This window comes from Saccostrea cucullata, unplaced genomic scaffold (assembly GCF_032062105.1).
Source record: "Saccostrea cucullata isolate Sc308-1 unplaced genomic scaffold, CSIRO_AGI_Scuc_v1 ctg3413, whole genome shotgun sequence".
NCBI classification, from domain to species: Eukaryota; Metazoa; Mollusca; class Bivalvia; order Ostreida; family Ostreidae; genus Saccostrea; species Saccostrea cuccullata.
In genome coordinates, this window is record NW_026925829.1 from 20,003 (window position 1) to 38,977 (window position 18,975).

An 18,975-nucleotide genomic window follows, 5' to 3' on the forward strand; every position below is an offset into this window, starting at 1 on the left:
TAGGTTTGTTACCAAAATAAACGACGTTTTAGGTTGAATGTAATTCTTGCTTACATCCCTAAAGTTCCAATGAATGCTTTCAATGGTCAAGCCCTCTCCCCCAAGAGAATGCTTTAAAGAGCGTCACACTTTTTTTTCGCAGTGTAAATAATATAAGCAAAGTATACTTACATTTATATTTCAAAGAGTCTCTCCAGGACTACCATGCGGGGAGGGTGCAATGTTCGTTTGTCACCTTGAGGAAAACTAATTGAACAAGCCTGATAACAGGAATCCATATATCTAAAATATTACGATAAAGGGGCAGGTGAATTGAAGTTTCGGTCTGCTTATTCTCTTCCGGACGACCATCGTTAGAAGAACCCAGGTCCTTTAAAATAATCAAAAATATCCATGCATCTGTCCTGTTTGTGCAAAATAAGATAACGTTCTTCACATGCTAGGTTGTTACACGTTGTAGAGTAACAATTTTGCTTTCCAAACAAAGTAAACTCTTATCGCAGCGGGATTGGATAAAGTTTATCCAAATCATAACATCAAATTTAGTTGGTCAGAATGATGTTAACTGTTGATATGCCAAACAGGCTTAGAACACCCCTCTTGACAAAAAAGAAGATTCTCTATCAAATACTTATCATAGATCTGTTGGTATTTTTTCCAACTCTGTCAGATTCTGAATGTATAACTTTCTGACTATTATGATGGAATTTTTAACTATGTTCAATATATTTAGGAAAGGTTACGTATGCCAAACTACATTGCTGCGACTTCAAGACGACTGGAAGAAATTGCTAAAGAGCAAACTTTACACGTGATTACTATTTTTATGGACCTTTCTAACTCTTTTGTCTGTCTACCACATGGGTCATGGTCTACCGAAATCTCCCGTTTTTTCTTGGCCCGGTTATTCGAAAGGTGGTTCATCCTCACTACGTCAAAGTTTTGTGATTTTGGAACTCCACAGAAACCCTTTACATAAGTCAGTATTTAAAATATGGGCTAGAAAGCTTCTATTTCATTTGTTCCTGGTCTAGGTCTGGACCAATCAGAAAATAGCTTTTATTGCAGGTAAGATTTGTAAACAAATATAACTAGCCTTTAAAATTTTAAGTGCCAATATTGTATGATCTGAACTAGTTCCTTAAAATGGTACATTGGGAATTAATTTTTGGAAGAACGTCCTCATTACAATCACAAAAGATATGTTCTGGAGTTGGGCCATTTGAAAACGATGTATATGAAAATTATATTCTCATTGATTAGTTTATATTTACCCATAACGCCATGTGTAACCACAAGCCCAACTTTTAAATAGCGACCTGTGTCAAGAGTGTGTGGCCTTCCAAAATCACATCTTGATATTGTGAGTATGAAGGTTATCTGTGCATTAACTAATGTGTTAAAGATACAGGTAGCTTACAAGTTATATCAAGTGTTGTTCAAAGGTGTGTTTGTGTTTCAAGGTGTTAGGTTTGTGTTAAATTGAATTCACTTACGGTGGGGGGATTAAAAAGTTGAAACTGATTATATTCACACGCATATAACTAGGACAACGCAATAAGAGGAAGATTGTATATTGTTGAAGGTCCCTCTCGAGAATTTTTACTCATATGAAGACGCCACCAGTTGCTGATGGAGAGCTACAAATTTTGTCCTATACTTGGCACTCAGGGCCATTGAGCAGTGAGGGATCTTTTTCGTGCCAGCACCTACTGCAACATGGGACCTCGGTTTACACGGTCTCATCCGAAGGACGTCCCTCAGAGGGATTCGAACCCGCGACTCTAGAGCAAACACTCTCACCACTGTACCACGCGGGTGACAACAATCAGAGGAAGCAAGTACCGATCTTGTCAATATGGCATACATAAATTTCATACGGGGGATCGCCAAAATGATTTTGAAAGAGCCACTAATTGGAACAGCGCTCTAAGCATCCTGCATCTAGTCATATTTATTCTTGCGCTACCTTCTTAAGAAGTGGTATTTTTTGCATGTTATCGGGGACAATCTAAATAAATGTCTTTTAAAAGTTAAAAAATAACAGTGTATGGAAAATTTCATGGTTATATATCGCATGTATTAAATTGAAAACGCAGATTAAATAAGAATCTTAAAAATAAACAAAGTTTCAAGAAGTCTGAAAAAAGCACGCTATCCCATGCCGTTACATGTAAAGTATCAGTCACATTACCCAGCGATGGGGTATACGATAAGAAACCGATGCGTTTCTTGATGAAAATGGCGTGGTTGCCGGCCGGACACCACTAGTGATCGGACCATGACTGAGGCCATTTTGCGAATCGGTGGGGTCATCGGTAGAAAATAATTCGAAGTTAAAATTCAACGATGTCTCCAACGATTCGTCACATCGCTCCTCATCGGCAACCCATCATTAACACATCTTTCAAGGATCGACCAATGTATGGTCGAGTATCGTCCAATATCCGTTGAATCTGAGGTCATCAGGGGGGTTGAGTGGTGTTCAACAGATAACGGCCGATCATCGGTCGATCTTCGACCAAACATTGGCCCGTAGTCGACCTATGTACAAACGATGTTCACCAATAAATGAGCGATGTAATATACATCGGCCGATTATCCTGGAACATCGTTTTATGATAAGCAATGCATCGCTTGGCCTTTGTAAGTCCGACCGGCAACCATGCCATTTTTATCATAAAACGCATTGGTTGTCCATCGTATACCCCATAGCTGGATATTGTGACTGATACTTCAAGGATTACTCGGCCGATGTGGACCAATGTTTGGGCATCGTTAACACCACGGATTACATGTACCACCGATTACCACCGGTGTACGGCTTCCGGCCGGGAAATGTGACCTAGGCATAAGAGAGTTGCCGAAGTAGTGCTTGCAAGATAGACAAGTTTTTAAAATTGTTGTCTTGCATCACAACAGGCTTCTACCGGTTGGCAGGTTTTCCCAATGTAACCAAGTACATTAATGGGTCTCTTGTAAGGATTCAGGCTCCTTTTATGAAATTTTATGAACAGCATCAATGTCGAAGCTGTCGCATACAAATTTACTATCACTGACATATCAAAAGCTACTATTTTTTAAAGTATGAAAAATCCTAAGGGGACGACCATTTGATCCTGAGGGGGGGGGGGGGGGCTGGCAAATTTTTTGAGACGGATTATTTATTTTCATGCCTGTCGAGGACAGATTATTTATTTTAAAGATTATCAAGGACAGATTATTTATTTTCTTCTATGTCTTACCGTACCTTGATCAATTGATTCTAAAAGACTTTATCATTTATATTCCATATTCCGATACAGGATTTGGGGAGGGGACAGGTATAACTTTGTTTAGGCAAGAGGTCTGGGGCCGCCGTAAGGGCCCCATTGGGTCCTGAGCGAAGCCCTGGTGGAGGCCAAGGGAGTACAACCCCCACCCCCAAAGCTCTTGGGGTTTCGTGTATTTTAAGAGTAACACCAGGCACTACTATAGTGGTATTGGTTATTATGAACCAAAGTATGACATAATTAATACTGGTCATACCGTTCTTTTAATGAAGTAAGTTCAGGGAGCAAAGCCACCTGAAGCTCTTGGGTTTTCAATATGTATAAGAGTAAAACTTTTGTAGGAATTGGTTAGATGTGTACCAAAGTATGACATTATTAAGTCATATCATACTTTGAATGAAAAGGGCCCAGGGGGCAAAGCCCCCTGAAGCTCTTGGGTTTTTGTGTATTTTAAGAGTAAAACTAGGCACAAAAATATTACTGTTGTCCCAAGGTATGGCATTATTATTTTTATTCGTATCATACGTTGAAATTTTAAGGGAGGGCCTGGGGTTGTTCACATGTACGTCCCCCTTAAATCCGCCAGTGTATATTTTGTATTAATTTATCTGGAAAGTATAATTATTCGACAAGAAGATTTATCTTTTGTGGTGTATAAGAATTGGTTTGTATTTAAAGTTATTCGTTACACCTACTGAGTGCACATTGTCATGTTGATAAACTGACTTAAGTACTAGTATCCAGTCTGGTAATCTGATTTTAAATACAATTTGGTTCTAAAATGGCGAGCCAAAAAAATTTTTGAATTGAAAACTTTTGAGATTAAGTTACACGTAAATAAAAAAGGTATTTTTACAATATTTAATTATCAGAAGTCAAGGTCAGATTATTTATTTTCAACATTTTCAGGGACAGATTATTTATTTCCAAAATCTGCCAGCCCCCCCCCCCCCTCAGAATCAAATGGTCGTCCCCTAAATCTATTCAATTCATAGTTTTTGTTTAATCCTCCTTGTACAATCCCTTTTCCAGATTTATTTAGCTTTTTAATTGTTTAAATGACCTTACAATACATTCATGTAGCCATGATAACGTAGATTAATATCTGCCTTTGTAAAATAATGCGCATCCATGAACATGTATGGATATGAACGTTTTAAGTTAGTAAGGAGTTTTCGTTAGGTGAAGGCATATCGACCCAGCACGGAGTCCACGGATTGTACCAAATCAAAAGGTAATAAGAATGTCTTAAAATACATGTTCTAATACTCTGTTGGTTCTAATACTCTGTTGTCCCCTGCGTGGAGCAGTGGTTAGAACGTCTGCTCTAGAGTCGCGGTGTAAACCGGTCCTTCGGATGAGACCGTATAAACCGAGGTCCCGTGTCGCAGTAGGAGATCCCTCACTGCTCAATGGCCCCGAGTGCCAAAATTTGCAGCTCGCCACCGGCAAGTGGGGGTGTCTTCATTTGAGTGAAAATTCTCGAGAAGGACGTTAAACATTTTATTATACCTCGACTATTATTACTCGATATAAATTCAATAAAGTAAAGCAGCCTATTTCCCTCATATGAGGACTTTTCTCTGAAAAATCAGAGCTACATGTATTCCATGGGACTACTCCCTCCTGAATATTGATTCGTTATTTTGACCAGTCAAATTGTTCAGTGGGCGGAGCGTTCAAGGAATCTCGGGTCACGTAATGTAATTAGCAATGTACTAGTAACTACGACGTCAAAACATTTCGACATGCAATGTCAAAATCATACTTGAATTCTAACAAAATGAAGACAACGATATTTTTTCGAAATGTCCTTGAAAATACTTTTTAAAAATAATTTTTAATGTTCTCGGACACGATGCATTAGTTATACAATTATTTAAACCGCATACAGAGTTAGAGGGCTAAAATAGGCTTTGCAAGCTGCTGCCTGATCCCATTCACTTTGTGTGAAAAAAATTTTGTTTAAATAAATTTAAACTGCATGCAATTGTGATTATGCCTCCATTGTGCTTTTTTTTCTTATTTTTTCTTTTTTGGATGTTGGGTATATCTGGTAAAAAGAATAAAGATTTCGCCTATGATTGTTTTGGTATAATAAAACAGTTATGGAATGGGAACTCGGGAAATACGAATGCATGGTTCCTCTCGGCAGGAAACTATTTCCCTCGGCAGTTTTGCCGCCTCGGAAATAATTTCCTCCCTTGGGGAACCATAAATTTGCGATTTCCCTCGTACCCATTCCATTACTGTATAATACAATCAATCAATCGATACTTTCTCATACAAGGCAGTGTTATGTCATTTGCATTCTGACGTCAAAGTAATATATTTACATTTGCAAATGTTTTCCTTTGTATAACACTACTGAAAGCAATGCGTATCAATAACTGTATAAATGCAGGTACGGGGTCAAGAGGTCATAGATGTGCCTATGGATAAACGTTCGACGTAATTTCTCGGTGATGTCATAAAGGGTCGACGCGCGTTCAGTGGATTACATACATACCGTTGGGTTAAAAAATAATGCATTTTACACGTTAAAAGTCACAATCAGGCAAATTAAAATATGAACAATTCACAAATGTAAATATAAGTAATAAGGTAAAATTTTAAAACAAATATCGGGCTATAAATACGGTTGGTACGAGATTAAATTCATCATAAAGCCCTTTATGGAATTTAAATATCGTGACCAACCGTATTTATATACCGATAGATGTTTTAAAATGATACCTAATTTCTTAAGAATGGCATCTGCAGTATCTGTTCTTAGAAACATCCAGTTTATAAGACTATTGTGATGTCAGCACTATTGCTACTTAACAGAAGAACGTTTCCAATTCTAGAAACAGCATTTTAAGAAGTTTAAAAATAGAAACATCCAGCCCATAACACTTTATACTTGATCATGTGATCTAGTCTGAGCCAAGGAGATACATGTAGCTGGCAACAATAGAAAAAAAATAATAAAAAAAAAAAATGTTCGAATAAACGATATTTTTTTTTTTTAATTTTATATTAAATGGATCGGAGTATATAGTAATGGAGTCGATGAATATATATAGTTTGGCTTATTGGTATAACAACGTGTGCAATTTGATTAGTACTCTGTAATATCAAATCAGTATAAATTTTACTTGATGGATCTTTAAGATATCCCTTTTAATCTTACGGTTTTGCATTGAAAAACTGGTGTTGGTTGTGGATTATTTTAAACATTTTTTTTCTTAAGTTTTAGAAATTAGAAAAGTATTATTACATAGTTTGCAAAGAAGAATTGTCACTGCTGTTAAGAATATTTTAAGACAATCATATTGTTTGTACATAATTTTACAATCAATCTTGTGAAATTGTAATATATGCCCACTTTATAACATTCTGGTCGAGATCCATTTAATTTCAATCAGGATGGGATAAATGTTATAAATATTAAGTTTTCGTACTTTCCGTAATTGTATTTGAATTTCTTTCTAGTAAAATGATGTCTTACGTACCCCTCTCTGTTGTGATAGGTTGTTTCTTTAAGATTTTGTCCCAAAATAGAAAAAAATATTAGCAAATAAGTTGTAGTTGCAGAAATATTTTTGTAATCAAAATAATAAAATGATTTTTATGTCACTCTGCTTTTAGCATCAATTCATTACAATGTGTTCTAAACAAGTTAATTGATGCAAAGCATCAAATCGGCCGCAAACAAAATTTAGCATTTAAATATCCCTTTCATAATTTAAAAAGTGTCCATGCAAGGAAAGCACGTCATGATATTCAAAGGTGAAATAGTTGAATCATTTTTATTTCAGGCTGTCTTCAAAGCAAAATAAATAATTTGAAGGAATTCAATAAATGGACATTTTAAATAGCGAATTTGCTCATAAAAAGATTCACCGATGTAAAAAAAATCATTGATGAATGATATTTTATTGTCGTCAAAATGGAAGATATATAGGCCTCTCAAGATGAACCACGTTCTAATGCCATGGATCTTGATCACGTAATAATGCTCATGGTTTCTGCAGAGTAGGCTATGCTGTACGCCGCAATGCAAAATGTAGAAAAATATCTTTTTGTCATTTAAAGCTGAAGAGCATATTCAAAACAATTTAGTGGATAAAAGTTTTTCAATTTTTATTCACAGTGCTATACCACGTCATTATTATCCGGAAAATCATGACGATTCCTTTCATATCTTACACACTCCCAGGCTGGGGAGTATCTATTGTAAGCTATTTTCATATAACTATAAAATATCAATTATCTGACGAGAAATGATAATGGAATTGAAACATAATAACAACAATTAATACCAAGTTAAAAGCAAGTTTTTAAAATATTTTACTCGTGATTTTTACTTGTTATCATTAAAGAATTATTTTACTGAACTAATAAAAAATAACGTCTCAGTTCCCCATGTGCACTTTCTAACACAACCACAAATAGATCGGCCGCTGTTGCGGCCGATAATAAGCATGTTTCACTACGTCTAGAGGTTGCTAGCATGTGATATGCTGGTAAAAAATGATACGCACAGTTTCCTTTACTGAGAAATTGTGATGAAGATAATGAAATATAATTAATGTACTTAAAGCCTCCACTCTTTATACAAAGTATATCTGGGAGGTAATGTGACTGAAACATATTAAATGGAAACTGGAAATAAATTTCATCTAATTACTTAAAGAACTCCATCCTATAACCTTAAACCTGTCCTTCTCCCTATCACTATTTGTCCATGTATGTACAATGTCTTTCCCAACAATTTTTTGGGGAAATACAGTTACACTTGTTTTTCTTATATATGTTCGGAATTTAAAGTAAATAAACTTTCAGTGGAGTAACATCAAACTGTTTGCCTTTGCTAGAATACTGGCATAAATGTTTGTGCTCTTAACTAATTTTTCATACTTTCTCATATATATTTTATCTTTTTAGAGCAGATAGTTTCTCCATTGTTTTTAACTTCTTTTTCTATCTCATCATTGCTTTGCTACATTCCTTGACTTCTCATATCTTCTAAAGCTTTATCCATTCCCTCTGTCGGCACCTCTTCGTCTTTGTTTTCCCTTCTTTAAACTTGGTACACGTTCTAAAATAAAATTGTCTTTTTTTCTTTCCTTCTGTAAGTTCATAAACTTTCTGTTTTCTCTGCGAGTATTTTCAATAATTAATTTTCTTTCGCTTTCATCTTCTCCTCTAACCATTCGTTGGCATCATACTTTCAACAGTAATTATATTACTAGTTGGTCCTGATTTTAAACTAAAATCTTACTGTCTCAGGTCTCTCTTAATAAATATTATTTGTAACGCATGAAGAAAATTCTTTTAAAATATCTGGAGTATTAACATTAAAATATTAACCACGAGACAGAAAGCCAGTAAATTTTTTCTCACTTTTGTTTTTAAAACACCACGGAAAATATTTTTAAAAATACAGCAGTAAGATCAAAAACAATCAAAAAGTCTGCAACATTTAAATCTGTGGTCAATTTTTTTTTAAAGCCAGTGATGCTTGTTTGTTTGTTTATATATTGTTTAACGTCCCTCTCGAGAATTTTTCTCTTTTATGGAGACGCCACCACTTGCCGGTGGAGAGATGAAAATTTTTCCTATACGCGGCTTTGAGGGCCATTGAGCAGGGAGGGATCTTTTTCGTGCCAACACCTACTGCGACATGGGACCGGTTTATACAGACTCATCCGAAGGGCCTGTCTCCACATCCAACAATGGGATTCGAACCCGCGGTCAACTCCTTACGTCACGACTCTAAAGCAGACGCTCCTACCAATGCGTCACGCCGGCGACGGATCGCCATAAAACAAATTCGAAACAAATAAAAGTCTATGACATACAGATCCCTTATTTAAAATATTCCCAACTTCTGAAGCCTTTACAAAGTAAGGTTCCGTAATCAATTTGCATAAAATTCTCAAAGCTCTCAAAAGACAGAAAATAATCTTATTTTGCAGTGACAGAACAATGAAATTCTGTAAAAAAGAGTACAAACTTTTTAATGAAAAAAGTATTTGCAGTATTATGAATGAAACACTAAGCCAGTTTCCTCTAAAATTAATAATTGGATGCTTTTCTATTCCATGGTATTTCATAAAAAATATCTAAAATGTTTTGATCTAGGTCCAGCACCATCTTTGTACAAAAGACTTGAAAAAAATCCTTAAAAGATAAACAATAAAAGATTCTTTCAAGGAATTAGAATACACATTAAATTTTTTTCATCTAACTCCTCAATATAAAAAGCCTCTACAAAGCACACTTCAGAAAACTGTAAAAGAGGATGAATGCAATATTTAAAAAGAATGAGCAGTATGGAATATATCTTTGCTTAAAATGTCCCTAACTTTCTGTCCAGTTGCACATCTGTCTTTCAGAAAACTGAATTTAAGATATTTGTAGCACCATTTTGCAAGAAGATAAATCATTTAAAATCTCTTTGTACCATTGACATATTTTTTACTCTTTCCATTACAAAACTCTCACACAACTGCAGTAAAAATCTTTTCTCCTGTGTTAATTTTAACACCATAAAGTGTTTCCCGTTTTTATTGTTGCATCCCTCTGCATAAGTGTATTTGTACACATTCAGCTGATTTCTTGCAACAACACCCATTTCACTAGTTAAAACAGCTGCCGTACTTTTGCTAGGTATTTTTTTTTTTACATTAATAACAAACAAATTTAAAAACATCTTCAAAAAGTGGAGCAAAATGTACAATGCAAACATAATGATTTCTTAAAAATATAATTCTTAATTAAAAATTGAAAGGCTTTCCTTTTGATATATCTTGGAAATCTGATTTTATTTTCTATATGTACAAAGTCATGAGAATTTTCTTCCTCATTCTCTTTTTCCAATAACAGAAAAACCATTTCTCTTTTTAATATTCTCTACATATGTTTTAAAACTATTACATTACACAACTTTTTCCTCTTTTTGGATTTTTACTTCTTTCTGCTTGAAAACTTCAAACCTATTGCTTTAAAATTTCAATTCTTTTCTTTTTGCTTTTCGAGTTTCTATTCATGTTCCCATCTTCCCAAGTCAAGGGTTTCTGATCCATTCCCTCCACATTTCTGTGGATCGGAGTGGATCAGAAACCCTAGACCTGGGTAGATGTCATGTTCCAAATATTTATGGATCTTAAACAGTCATTTAAAGCTGGATTTTCTCTCTTTGTATAATTGCTATTTCTCGTTCATTATTTTTTCCTGTAATTTTTGAGAAGTTATTATGTTATCTTCTTTTTATTTCTGAATTGCATCTTCTTTGGTCTTCCTTTCTTTCTTTGAAGTTGGTAATTAAGGTACTCCGTCCCTTAGGTTTAAAATAAAATTATGTATTTTTCACCAGCTTTTCTTTAGTACTTGTTATTATGTAAAAAATTTATAATTATTTACCAGTGTATCCAGGTGATCTTCTTAGATAATTGATCATTTCATATACAGTAAATAAAAGAAAACAAAGAGAATTGTCTCTGTTTCTGCATATTGTATTTGATATTTTGACTTGTTTCCTGTATAAAAAAAAATATCCATTGAAGTGAAAGAAGCATAAAAATAAATAGCATTGCATCTAGTCAAATATAACAGCTAAAGACAAAAATCAAACCGACATTAATTTTCAGGATCAAGAGTTATCTCTCTTCAATGAATTTTGAAACAGCAGTAATAATAGGTGTGCGTTTAGTTAATCTTGACTTGCCATGAAAAGTCTCTGTAAATAAGCTACATATCCTATCATAGCCTCTTCTTTGATATGCCAGTTGAAGATGTTTCAAAACTAGTCCTGAAAAAGATATCTTTTTACACATGCTTTCTGAAATGATGTGATTCTCAACTAATGGCATGAGAGTTAGTACAATGTAGATTCTGTTTTGATGTTTCCAACTGCTTTATGATAACAATAATGTACTTCACAGTGAAACTATTAAACTATACTGAACGTAAAATGAGTCAATATTATGATGCTCAACAACTTTCTGAAGTATCTAAAGTCTTCAACTGCATCATGTGCACTAAAAGTGCACCCAAGAATATCCTTTACCAAAGTCTCCAATGAAAAGTTCAGATGGGATCCAGATGCATGTTCTTTCAGAATTGGTGTCGCAAAACCCTCAAATAATTTTTCCTTGTTTTTCTTTCCCACTACTCAGTACTGATCTTCCAAATTTAAGGCTGTCAAACTTCTTGGCATTATGAGCGAACAACACTGGATGTTTCATAGCAGAATTCTTCAGCCAATCAAAGAACAATGCCAGACACATCTCTATAGAAATAGCTGATAAGGCAACACCATTCTTCTACAGCAATGTACCATCATAAGTCAGTCCTGTTGTCTTTGATGCCATTGGATTGATGTTGGTTGTTGGAAGAACATACTGGTCTAATTCAGTTTCTCCATACCATGCTGCCAGTTGAATAATGTAGGCTGATAATCCTGAAAAATTGCGATTACATATCTGTGATATCAGGTTGAACCATCATGTGACCAGTTTTTCAAAAAATATTATTAGTTATGTAGACACTTAGAGGGGTAATACGGAAATGTGTGGGGTCCTTGAAAAAATCCATATTAGGCGAGGCGTAAGCCGAGCCCAATATGTATTCTTTCAAGGACCCCACATATTTCCGTATTACCCCCATAGGCGCTTGGGTCAAGGATACTGTATTTTTTCTATATAATGTATTGTCGAGGAAATTCGAACTATACTCGTAACATTTTTTTTCAGTGTGCAGTGTTAATTTTTAGTTTTTTGTAAACCTTTCTGCTTCATTACACTAGAATGTCGCGGAAATTCGATTTTATACACGCTTTAAAAATGACACATCCCACTGTATACTAAAAAGAAACAAGGCTTGCAACTTCATTTGCCCCTTTCCGTGCCCCAGACTCGATTTTTTCCTGTTAAAAGTTATATGCACCATTTACCAGCTGAATTACGAACCCCCATCTCTCCAGCAAATTCTTATATGATGATTAAAATCCTCAGGCATAAACTTTTCATCCATCTTATATTTTTAAATAATTATTTTCTCTCCAATTGCTCCCGTTTAAACTTCTAATCACGGAAGTTGCATACATATGAAACCAAAACGGGCGTTCCGGATTAATCGAGAGTTCCGAATGACGCAGATGCTATGTATACGCCAGAGAGTATCGAACATATCGCGGGAAAATGGATGAAGATCAACAATGCGCTCTCGAAACTGTCATCAATGGCCATAATCTGCTATTAACTGGACAAGCAGGAACGGGGAAAAGTTTTGTTGTGAAAAATATCATTAAGAAATTAAATTCAAGATTCTGTGTGACGGCCTCTACAGGATTAGGTGAGAAAAGAGACATAAAACACCTTGCATATTTGTCATTACAAGATATACTATATGGTTATTGCTCCTTAACACGTTGTTTATTCTTCAATTTTTGCATTATAAATTTGTATCCCTTTTGGGATATAACAACCAAATGCACATTTTCAAATGGTTTATTTATCCCAATATTCCCATCTGCTGTTAAAGGTGCAATATGGACACAGATTTGATGTTAATATTTTCTGTATAATCAGATATTATGACATATAGATCTACATATTCTCATTGCATTTTACACAAAAATAAAATAAAGTCTTATTTCATTCAAAAGTTATTAAAACTTGAATTTTTTTGGCGGGTTTGATTGACATATCCTTTCACTTTCACACTTTTCCTAAGTATTAAGAATAAAGTTAAAATTTTTGAAAGTGCAAGGATGTGTCAATCAAACCCGCCAAAAAATTTCAAGTTTTAATAACTTTTAAATAAGATAAGATTTGTGTGTGTGTCTGTGTGTGTGAAATGCATATAAGTCGTAATATTATACAGAAAATATTTAATTCAAATCTGTGTCCATGCACATATAAGTAAAATGAACACATTAAACTCTAGACTTGAAATTGTTATCAGGAATAAATTTCCTTGAAATATAACATTAAATATGAAAATTTTGATTAAATGCTGTCACATGCAGTATAACCCTCAAAATACTTTCTCAATATAAAGGCCGTAATGAAAAAATGTTTGTTTATTACTACTATTTAAATATAATTATGTAATGATGAAAAAAATGGTTAGGCGTAGGAGGTAATATTTTACAAGAAAAATGTAATTGTTGGTTAAGTAACATGTTTTTTTTTGGTGACAGTAATTAAAAACAACAAAATGTGTTTTTTAGGTGCTTCATTATATGGGGAAGTCACCAAATCATGCACCATTCACAAATGGTGTGGCCTGGAAGATGGGCGTCACCAAAATGAAGACCTGTTACATCTTTTGCAAACAGATGAAAGATTTGAAGTTGCCAAAAAAAAAACATTAAAGAAACTGATTGTCTTTATATCGATGAAGTCTCCATGATATCACAGAAAATTTTACAACAGATTGAGTTTGTTTGCAGAGGTTTAAGAAATGTGGACCTATTTTTTGGTGGCCTACAAGTTGTGCTAGTTGGGGGTTTTTATCAGTTACAACCCGTGCGAAATGAAATATATGGTGACTTTGGACATCCGTGTTTTTTAGCCCATTGGTTTAAAGATGCCTTCCCTCATGTAATTAATCTGAAAATTATACACAGACAAGATGAAACGGATCTAATAAATGTCATTAATGAAATGGAACAAGGCCTTCCTTCACCGCATACAGTAGCGTTCCTCAACTCTTTATCCAGACCTTTGTCTGCAGAAAGAACTCTAAGTGCTGTTCATCTTTTTGCAAGAAATATTGATGTCATGCTCTTTAACCAAAAAAAATTACATTCTGTTGTCGGTGACCTTCACACATTTAAGTCAGAGGACAGTGGGGAGAGTAAATTGTGTGACCAATTCTTTGCGCCTAAATATTTTGGAGTGAAAATTGGATGCCCTGTTATGCTTCTAATAAACTTAACGGACCACCTTGTGAATGGGAAGATAGGAACTGTGAAACTTATTGAGGATGAATTCATCCATGTAACATTTTGTTTGTTTGGTGAATCTCGGACAGTTAAAATTTCAAAGTTTACATTCAGTAAATTTGACCCTGTCTCAAAATCATCCATTGCATCAAGAAGGCAGTTTCCACTTAATTTGGCCTATGCATTTACTATACACAAGTCTCAAGGTATGACAATTCAGAATTTAGTGGTCGATTGCAGTAATGCAGTATATCCTGGTCAAATTGGTGTTGCAATTGGTAGAGCACAAACCACTGATGGATTATGTGTTAAAAATTTCAAGCCTACTTTGTGTCGTGCACATCCAGCAGCGGTTCAACATTTTTACGTCCAGTGTCGTTATGGAGAAATTAGACATGACTGTACCTGTTGCAATAAGAAGAAAAGACAAGATGGAAAAGATGAAAATGATGATCATGATGATGAAGGAGATGACAAGGATGATGATAATGGTGATGATGATAATATTGAAGGTGATGGCTGTCAAGGTGATGAATCAGACTTGTCAGACTTTGAGTATGACATTGTCAAAGAAATCGAAGTTCAGGAAAAGAGTGCTAACAAGACAGAGGAATTAATGGAAGTCCTTTCCTTCATTATGGAAGAATTTCAAGATACACCTCTTTGTAATGATGCAGCTGAAGTGCAGCATGAAATCCTCCTGACACCTAGTCCATTTATTGAAGGTTTTCACAAGCATAAAACAGAAGTTGAGAATATTGGCAGTAGTGTTTTTCCCACGGATAAGTGCAAGTTTACCCAATCTGATTTTAGAAAATTTTATACTCATTTCAACACATATATTTCCTCTGATCAATTCAGAAATGACACACAAAATGTTTGTAACAAGTTTCATCATAAAGCTCTTCTGTATAGGTTTATGACAACATCTATGTTTAAAGTACAGCGAGATGTCTTAAGGGAAGTAGCTAAGAGAGACGAAAAAGAAATTCCATCTCTGCTGGAAAAAATTTCTGAAGATAAAACATTAAGTGGACCTGGAAGGGGGAAAATCCGTTATATTGGAGGATATGTACTCGCAAAGTTGAAATACAGAAACTCTCGTGTAGTCAAGCGATCAGCCTTTGCCCCTGGAAAGGAAGAAGTGATGGAGGAGTGTGAACGTCAGAAGATCCTCCTTAACTCTCTGTGTTCAACAGAAGCAGATTTAATTGACAACACTTCTGATCCAGAAAGCCTGCTTGAAACAAAAAGAAAACAGAATATGTCTGGAAGCCTGTGTAATATTAGTGATCAAACGTTTAACTTTTTTCAACAATTAGAATTGAAATCCCGGCAATTATTTACATATGAAAAACTTGTTGACACCAAATCAAAATTTTTTGAAGTTGTGAAAAATTTGTTACTTGATGATTTCCACTCAAAAAGCTCCTTTTCAGACTTGTTCAGAAACTTAAAGGAGGAAGACAGTGATCATGACAATGAATGTGTTTTTTGTGACCATTGCAAGACTTGCAAAACACTGGTGTATTTGTACAAGGAAATCATGAGTCTGTTTATCAAAGTTTCAATGAATCAATTTAGGAAGGATTTCTTGAGAGCACTCTCTGTGGAAAAATCAAAAGCATTAAGACAGAAACTGAAAAATAGGGAAGATAAAAACAAAAAAACATTTAATTTAAAAGAGGTCCCAAATGACAATTCAGTTAATAAGTTAGCTTCTCACCTAAAAATAAAAAGTGAAATGTTGAGGCAGCCTAATTTTCTGGAAAAAAACCTGCACAAAATCACAGCTACTAGATCTTTGCAATGCATATGAAGTAAAGATTGCTAACAACAAGAAGAAAGCAGAAATCAACCAGGCATTGGTGAAGGCAGTACTAGAAGCAGACTTTATGAAAAATCCAGATGCTCTCAGTAAGTGTTTTAAGAATAATTCACTTAAATAATAAATACATTTATTATATTTCCAAGGCTGTGAATGATAATAGTACAGAGTTAATTAGTGGAACTAATATTTTGTATTGTCTGCTATACTTTATTTTCTGTGCAACACTTGAACTGTTTTTTTTTCAACTATAGAACCCAGGGGATCTAATAATCCAGACCTTACAGAACTAGTCAGCCTGGGATCTTCTGAAGCACAGGCAGTTGAAGCAAATGTGAACCAACCAGGAACTACTGTTACCATTCAAGAGCCACAAGGGTCACATTCAAAGCAAGGTATCTGATAAATATTTGTTGCATGATATATCCAGAAAAAATTATTAGCAATATTTCTTTTTAATCAAATTAATGAGTTTTATACATGTATTGGGACTAGTACCTGTTAAAAAAATTATACAGTTAATCAAAGAATGTCTCACTGCAGTTCCTTTGTTTAATAAATTTTATTCCATTTAGGGGTTGATCCATGTCAAAGCAATCCAGCTGGCAAGTTTATTTCAAGCCCAGGTAGTGAACATACAATTATATATATTTAATTGAAAGTTCAAATTCAATGCAGATCTATTTTGTGTTACATTTATAAATTATGTTCTCTCCAACTTGATGCCTTTGTTTTGGGGTGGGGGGTATAAGGAGGATCATTATAATTCACTACTTCACACAAAGATTGTTCATTACCTGAGGGTGTGTCATGACCTCGAACCAAAGTCATTTGGGAAAGTTCAAGGTCACTGAAAAAAAAATGTGCATAATATTTCTGATGCATATTTGGTATTAACCTTTTTATTAGACTGTACCTTAGATTGGTTTTTAAAATTAATTTTTAACCTTTTAAGTCATTGTTAATATTATTTTAATGTATTTTGAGCAGAGTTCCCAATTGAATGCCCTGGACCCAGTACATCAAATTCTTTTCCGTTGGAGGAAAATGAAGATCCAGATGTAATCACAAAATCATCAAGGGTAAAAGGTTGCAGTAAACGAAAACCGTCAAAAGGCAAGGGTAAAGCCAAGGCAAAGAAGAAAAAAGTTAAATTCCCATGTGGAGGATGCAGTTATGAATGTATAGAAAATGCTATAGCATGTGATGGTTGTGATGATTGGTACCATTTTCAGTGTGTTGATATTGACCCAGAAAATACACCAAATGAATGGTATTGTCAGCATTGCAAAATGTAAGTATGATACTTTGCCTATCGGTTCTTTAACTCATAATTGATCAATGAATTATTTTTATTTCACATAAAATTATATATATATAACAAGGTAAATCTTAATTAAATCTACCGGTATAAACAATTTTTCCAATTCATCAAACCATTTTGACACTTTATGTTTGGGTGCAACATTAATTGTAATGGTGCATGATTTATATAGTGTACTCACCTTGACCTTAAAATGACATTGGATCAGCTGGTGCCTTGACATCTCCAGCATTAGACTTCTTTGAAATTGATGGCTGACCAAGTATAACAGAATTCATGGTTCTACAGTATGTAAGGTAAGTGGGGTTTGTATTGTTTCCTTGGAAAATTCCCCTCTGTTGTGAGAACAAGTTTTCAATTATATCAGAGTTTACTCGGCTTGGCACAATCGAACATGATTTTTTTTTTCCAGTTTATATTCACATAATTCATAAAAACCAATCAGCAGAGATGTTATATCAGCTCTTGTCTGATGAGATATCAGACATTTTTCCTTGTCTTTTATGCTGGTGTCAGATTTAATAGTTTTTTCCCATTGTAGGAACCAGTCTAATGCAGTTTTGTTTTGTACGAGTCTTTGATCTGACCTGTCTGTGATGGGACGTGTATCTCGAAAGTTTTCAACAAGAACACTTGTGTGAGTTAGTAGCTCAATGGTGCTGTTGAGATGGTCACTGCTTTTCAAGGAGATAGCATAACACTGGACCAGATGGAGCATATCCTTATCTAGAACTTCTTCAGCCAGGTGATTTCTCATTTTTGACTCTCCTGTTAGGTTGAAGTGTTCATTTGAAAGTTTTCTGTGCACCGGGAAAGGATTAGTTGATATGTCCCACATGTAAGCACTATATTAATGTTCCCAAAGAATATAATGACTCTTGTGATACAAACAACGTTTGCTTTGAGGTTTGTTAACACTTTTACTTAGATTGTTTCTAATTTTTTTCATTAGATGTGAGTAGTCCATTATAAAGAAGATATTCTGAGACAAAGAAGAAAACACATTCTGAATTCGCATACTAGGAGAGGTGGAGGTAAAGTCACCAAGCAGTATTTTTGCTAAATCTCGATTTGTTGCAGCTCCATCAGTGCTAATATATTGCACATTAAAGCCAAAAGTGTTAAGAGATTGTATGATTTTCCAGATCAGTAAATACAAATCAGAAGCTGAAGCCTGCACAGTTGGGTAGTGAAAGAGTGGAAATCTGAAGCCAGTGAAACCAAGATATGAAAACTGCAAAACGTGTGTGGCCAGTTTCAATTCCTTCTTTCCATAGTGAATGCTGTTCATTATACTGGATTCTTCACCGAGATCTGTGAAACCTATTAAATGGTGAAAACCATCTTTGGAATAAAACTGGAGGTCAGATTGAATGGACATTTCATCCAGTATCAGTCCTCCCTCGTATCTTTCTGGTGGTAGATTCTTGGAGTCTGCTTCTGCACACATCCAATGCATAAGGTCTTTGTTTACTCCTGGTTTCTGATGAACCTTATTTTTGTGTAATTGTAGGATGCGCTGGGAGGGCAAGACCATGAAGCCACTCTCACGCAAATCTTTATAGCCACGTGGGCTTCTACACCATAAGCTCAAACACACCCTGATAAT

The 18,975-nt window shown here is 34.8% G+C and overlaps 2 protein-coding genes across 3 annotated transcripts; both read left to right on the plus strand.

Moving 5' to 3' along the window:
- The first annotated feature begins 12,463 nt into the window (after nt 1-12,463).
- LOC134269864 (ATP-dependent DNA helicase PIF1-like) lies at nt 12,464-15,137 on the plus strand. Its single transcript, XM_062752052.1, has 3 exons — nt 12,464-12,617; nt 13,842-14,978; nt 15,130-15,137. Exons 1-3 carry the CDS (start codon nt 12,464-12,466, stop codon nt 15,135-15,137), a joined length of 1,299 nt encoding a protein of 432 aa, XP_062608036.1.
- A 7-nt stretch (nt 15,138-15,144) lies between these two features.
- On the plus strand, nt 15,145-18,400 carry LOC134269858 (uncharacterized). Of its 2 annotated transcripts, XM_062752050.1 has the most exons (5): nt 15,145-16,131; nt 16,297-16,437; nt 16,618-16,668; nt 17,033-18,111; nt 18,319-18,400. In XM_062752050.1, exons 1-4 carry the CDS (start codon nt 16,110-16,112, stop codon nt 17,338-17,340), a joined length of 522 nt encoding a protein of 173 aa, XP_062608034.1. In that variant the 5' UTR covers nt 15,145-16,109; the 3' UTR covers nt 17,341-18,111; nt 18,319-18,400. The 2 variants fall into 2 exon arrangements, with proteins under 2 accessions (XP_062608034.1, XP_062608033.1); XM_062752049.1 differs by lacking the exons at nt 16,618-16,668; nt 17,033-18,111; nt 18,319-18,400 and having other exon boundaries at nt 16,297-16,490.
- The last annotated feature ends 575 nt before the right edge of the window (nt 18,401-18,975 follow it).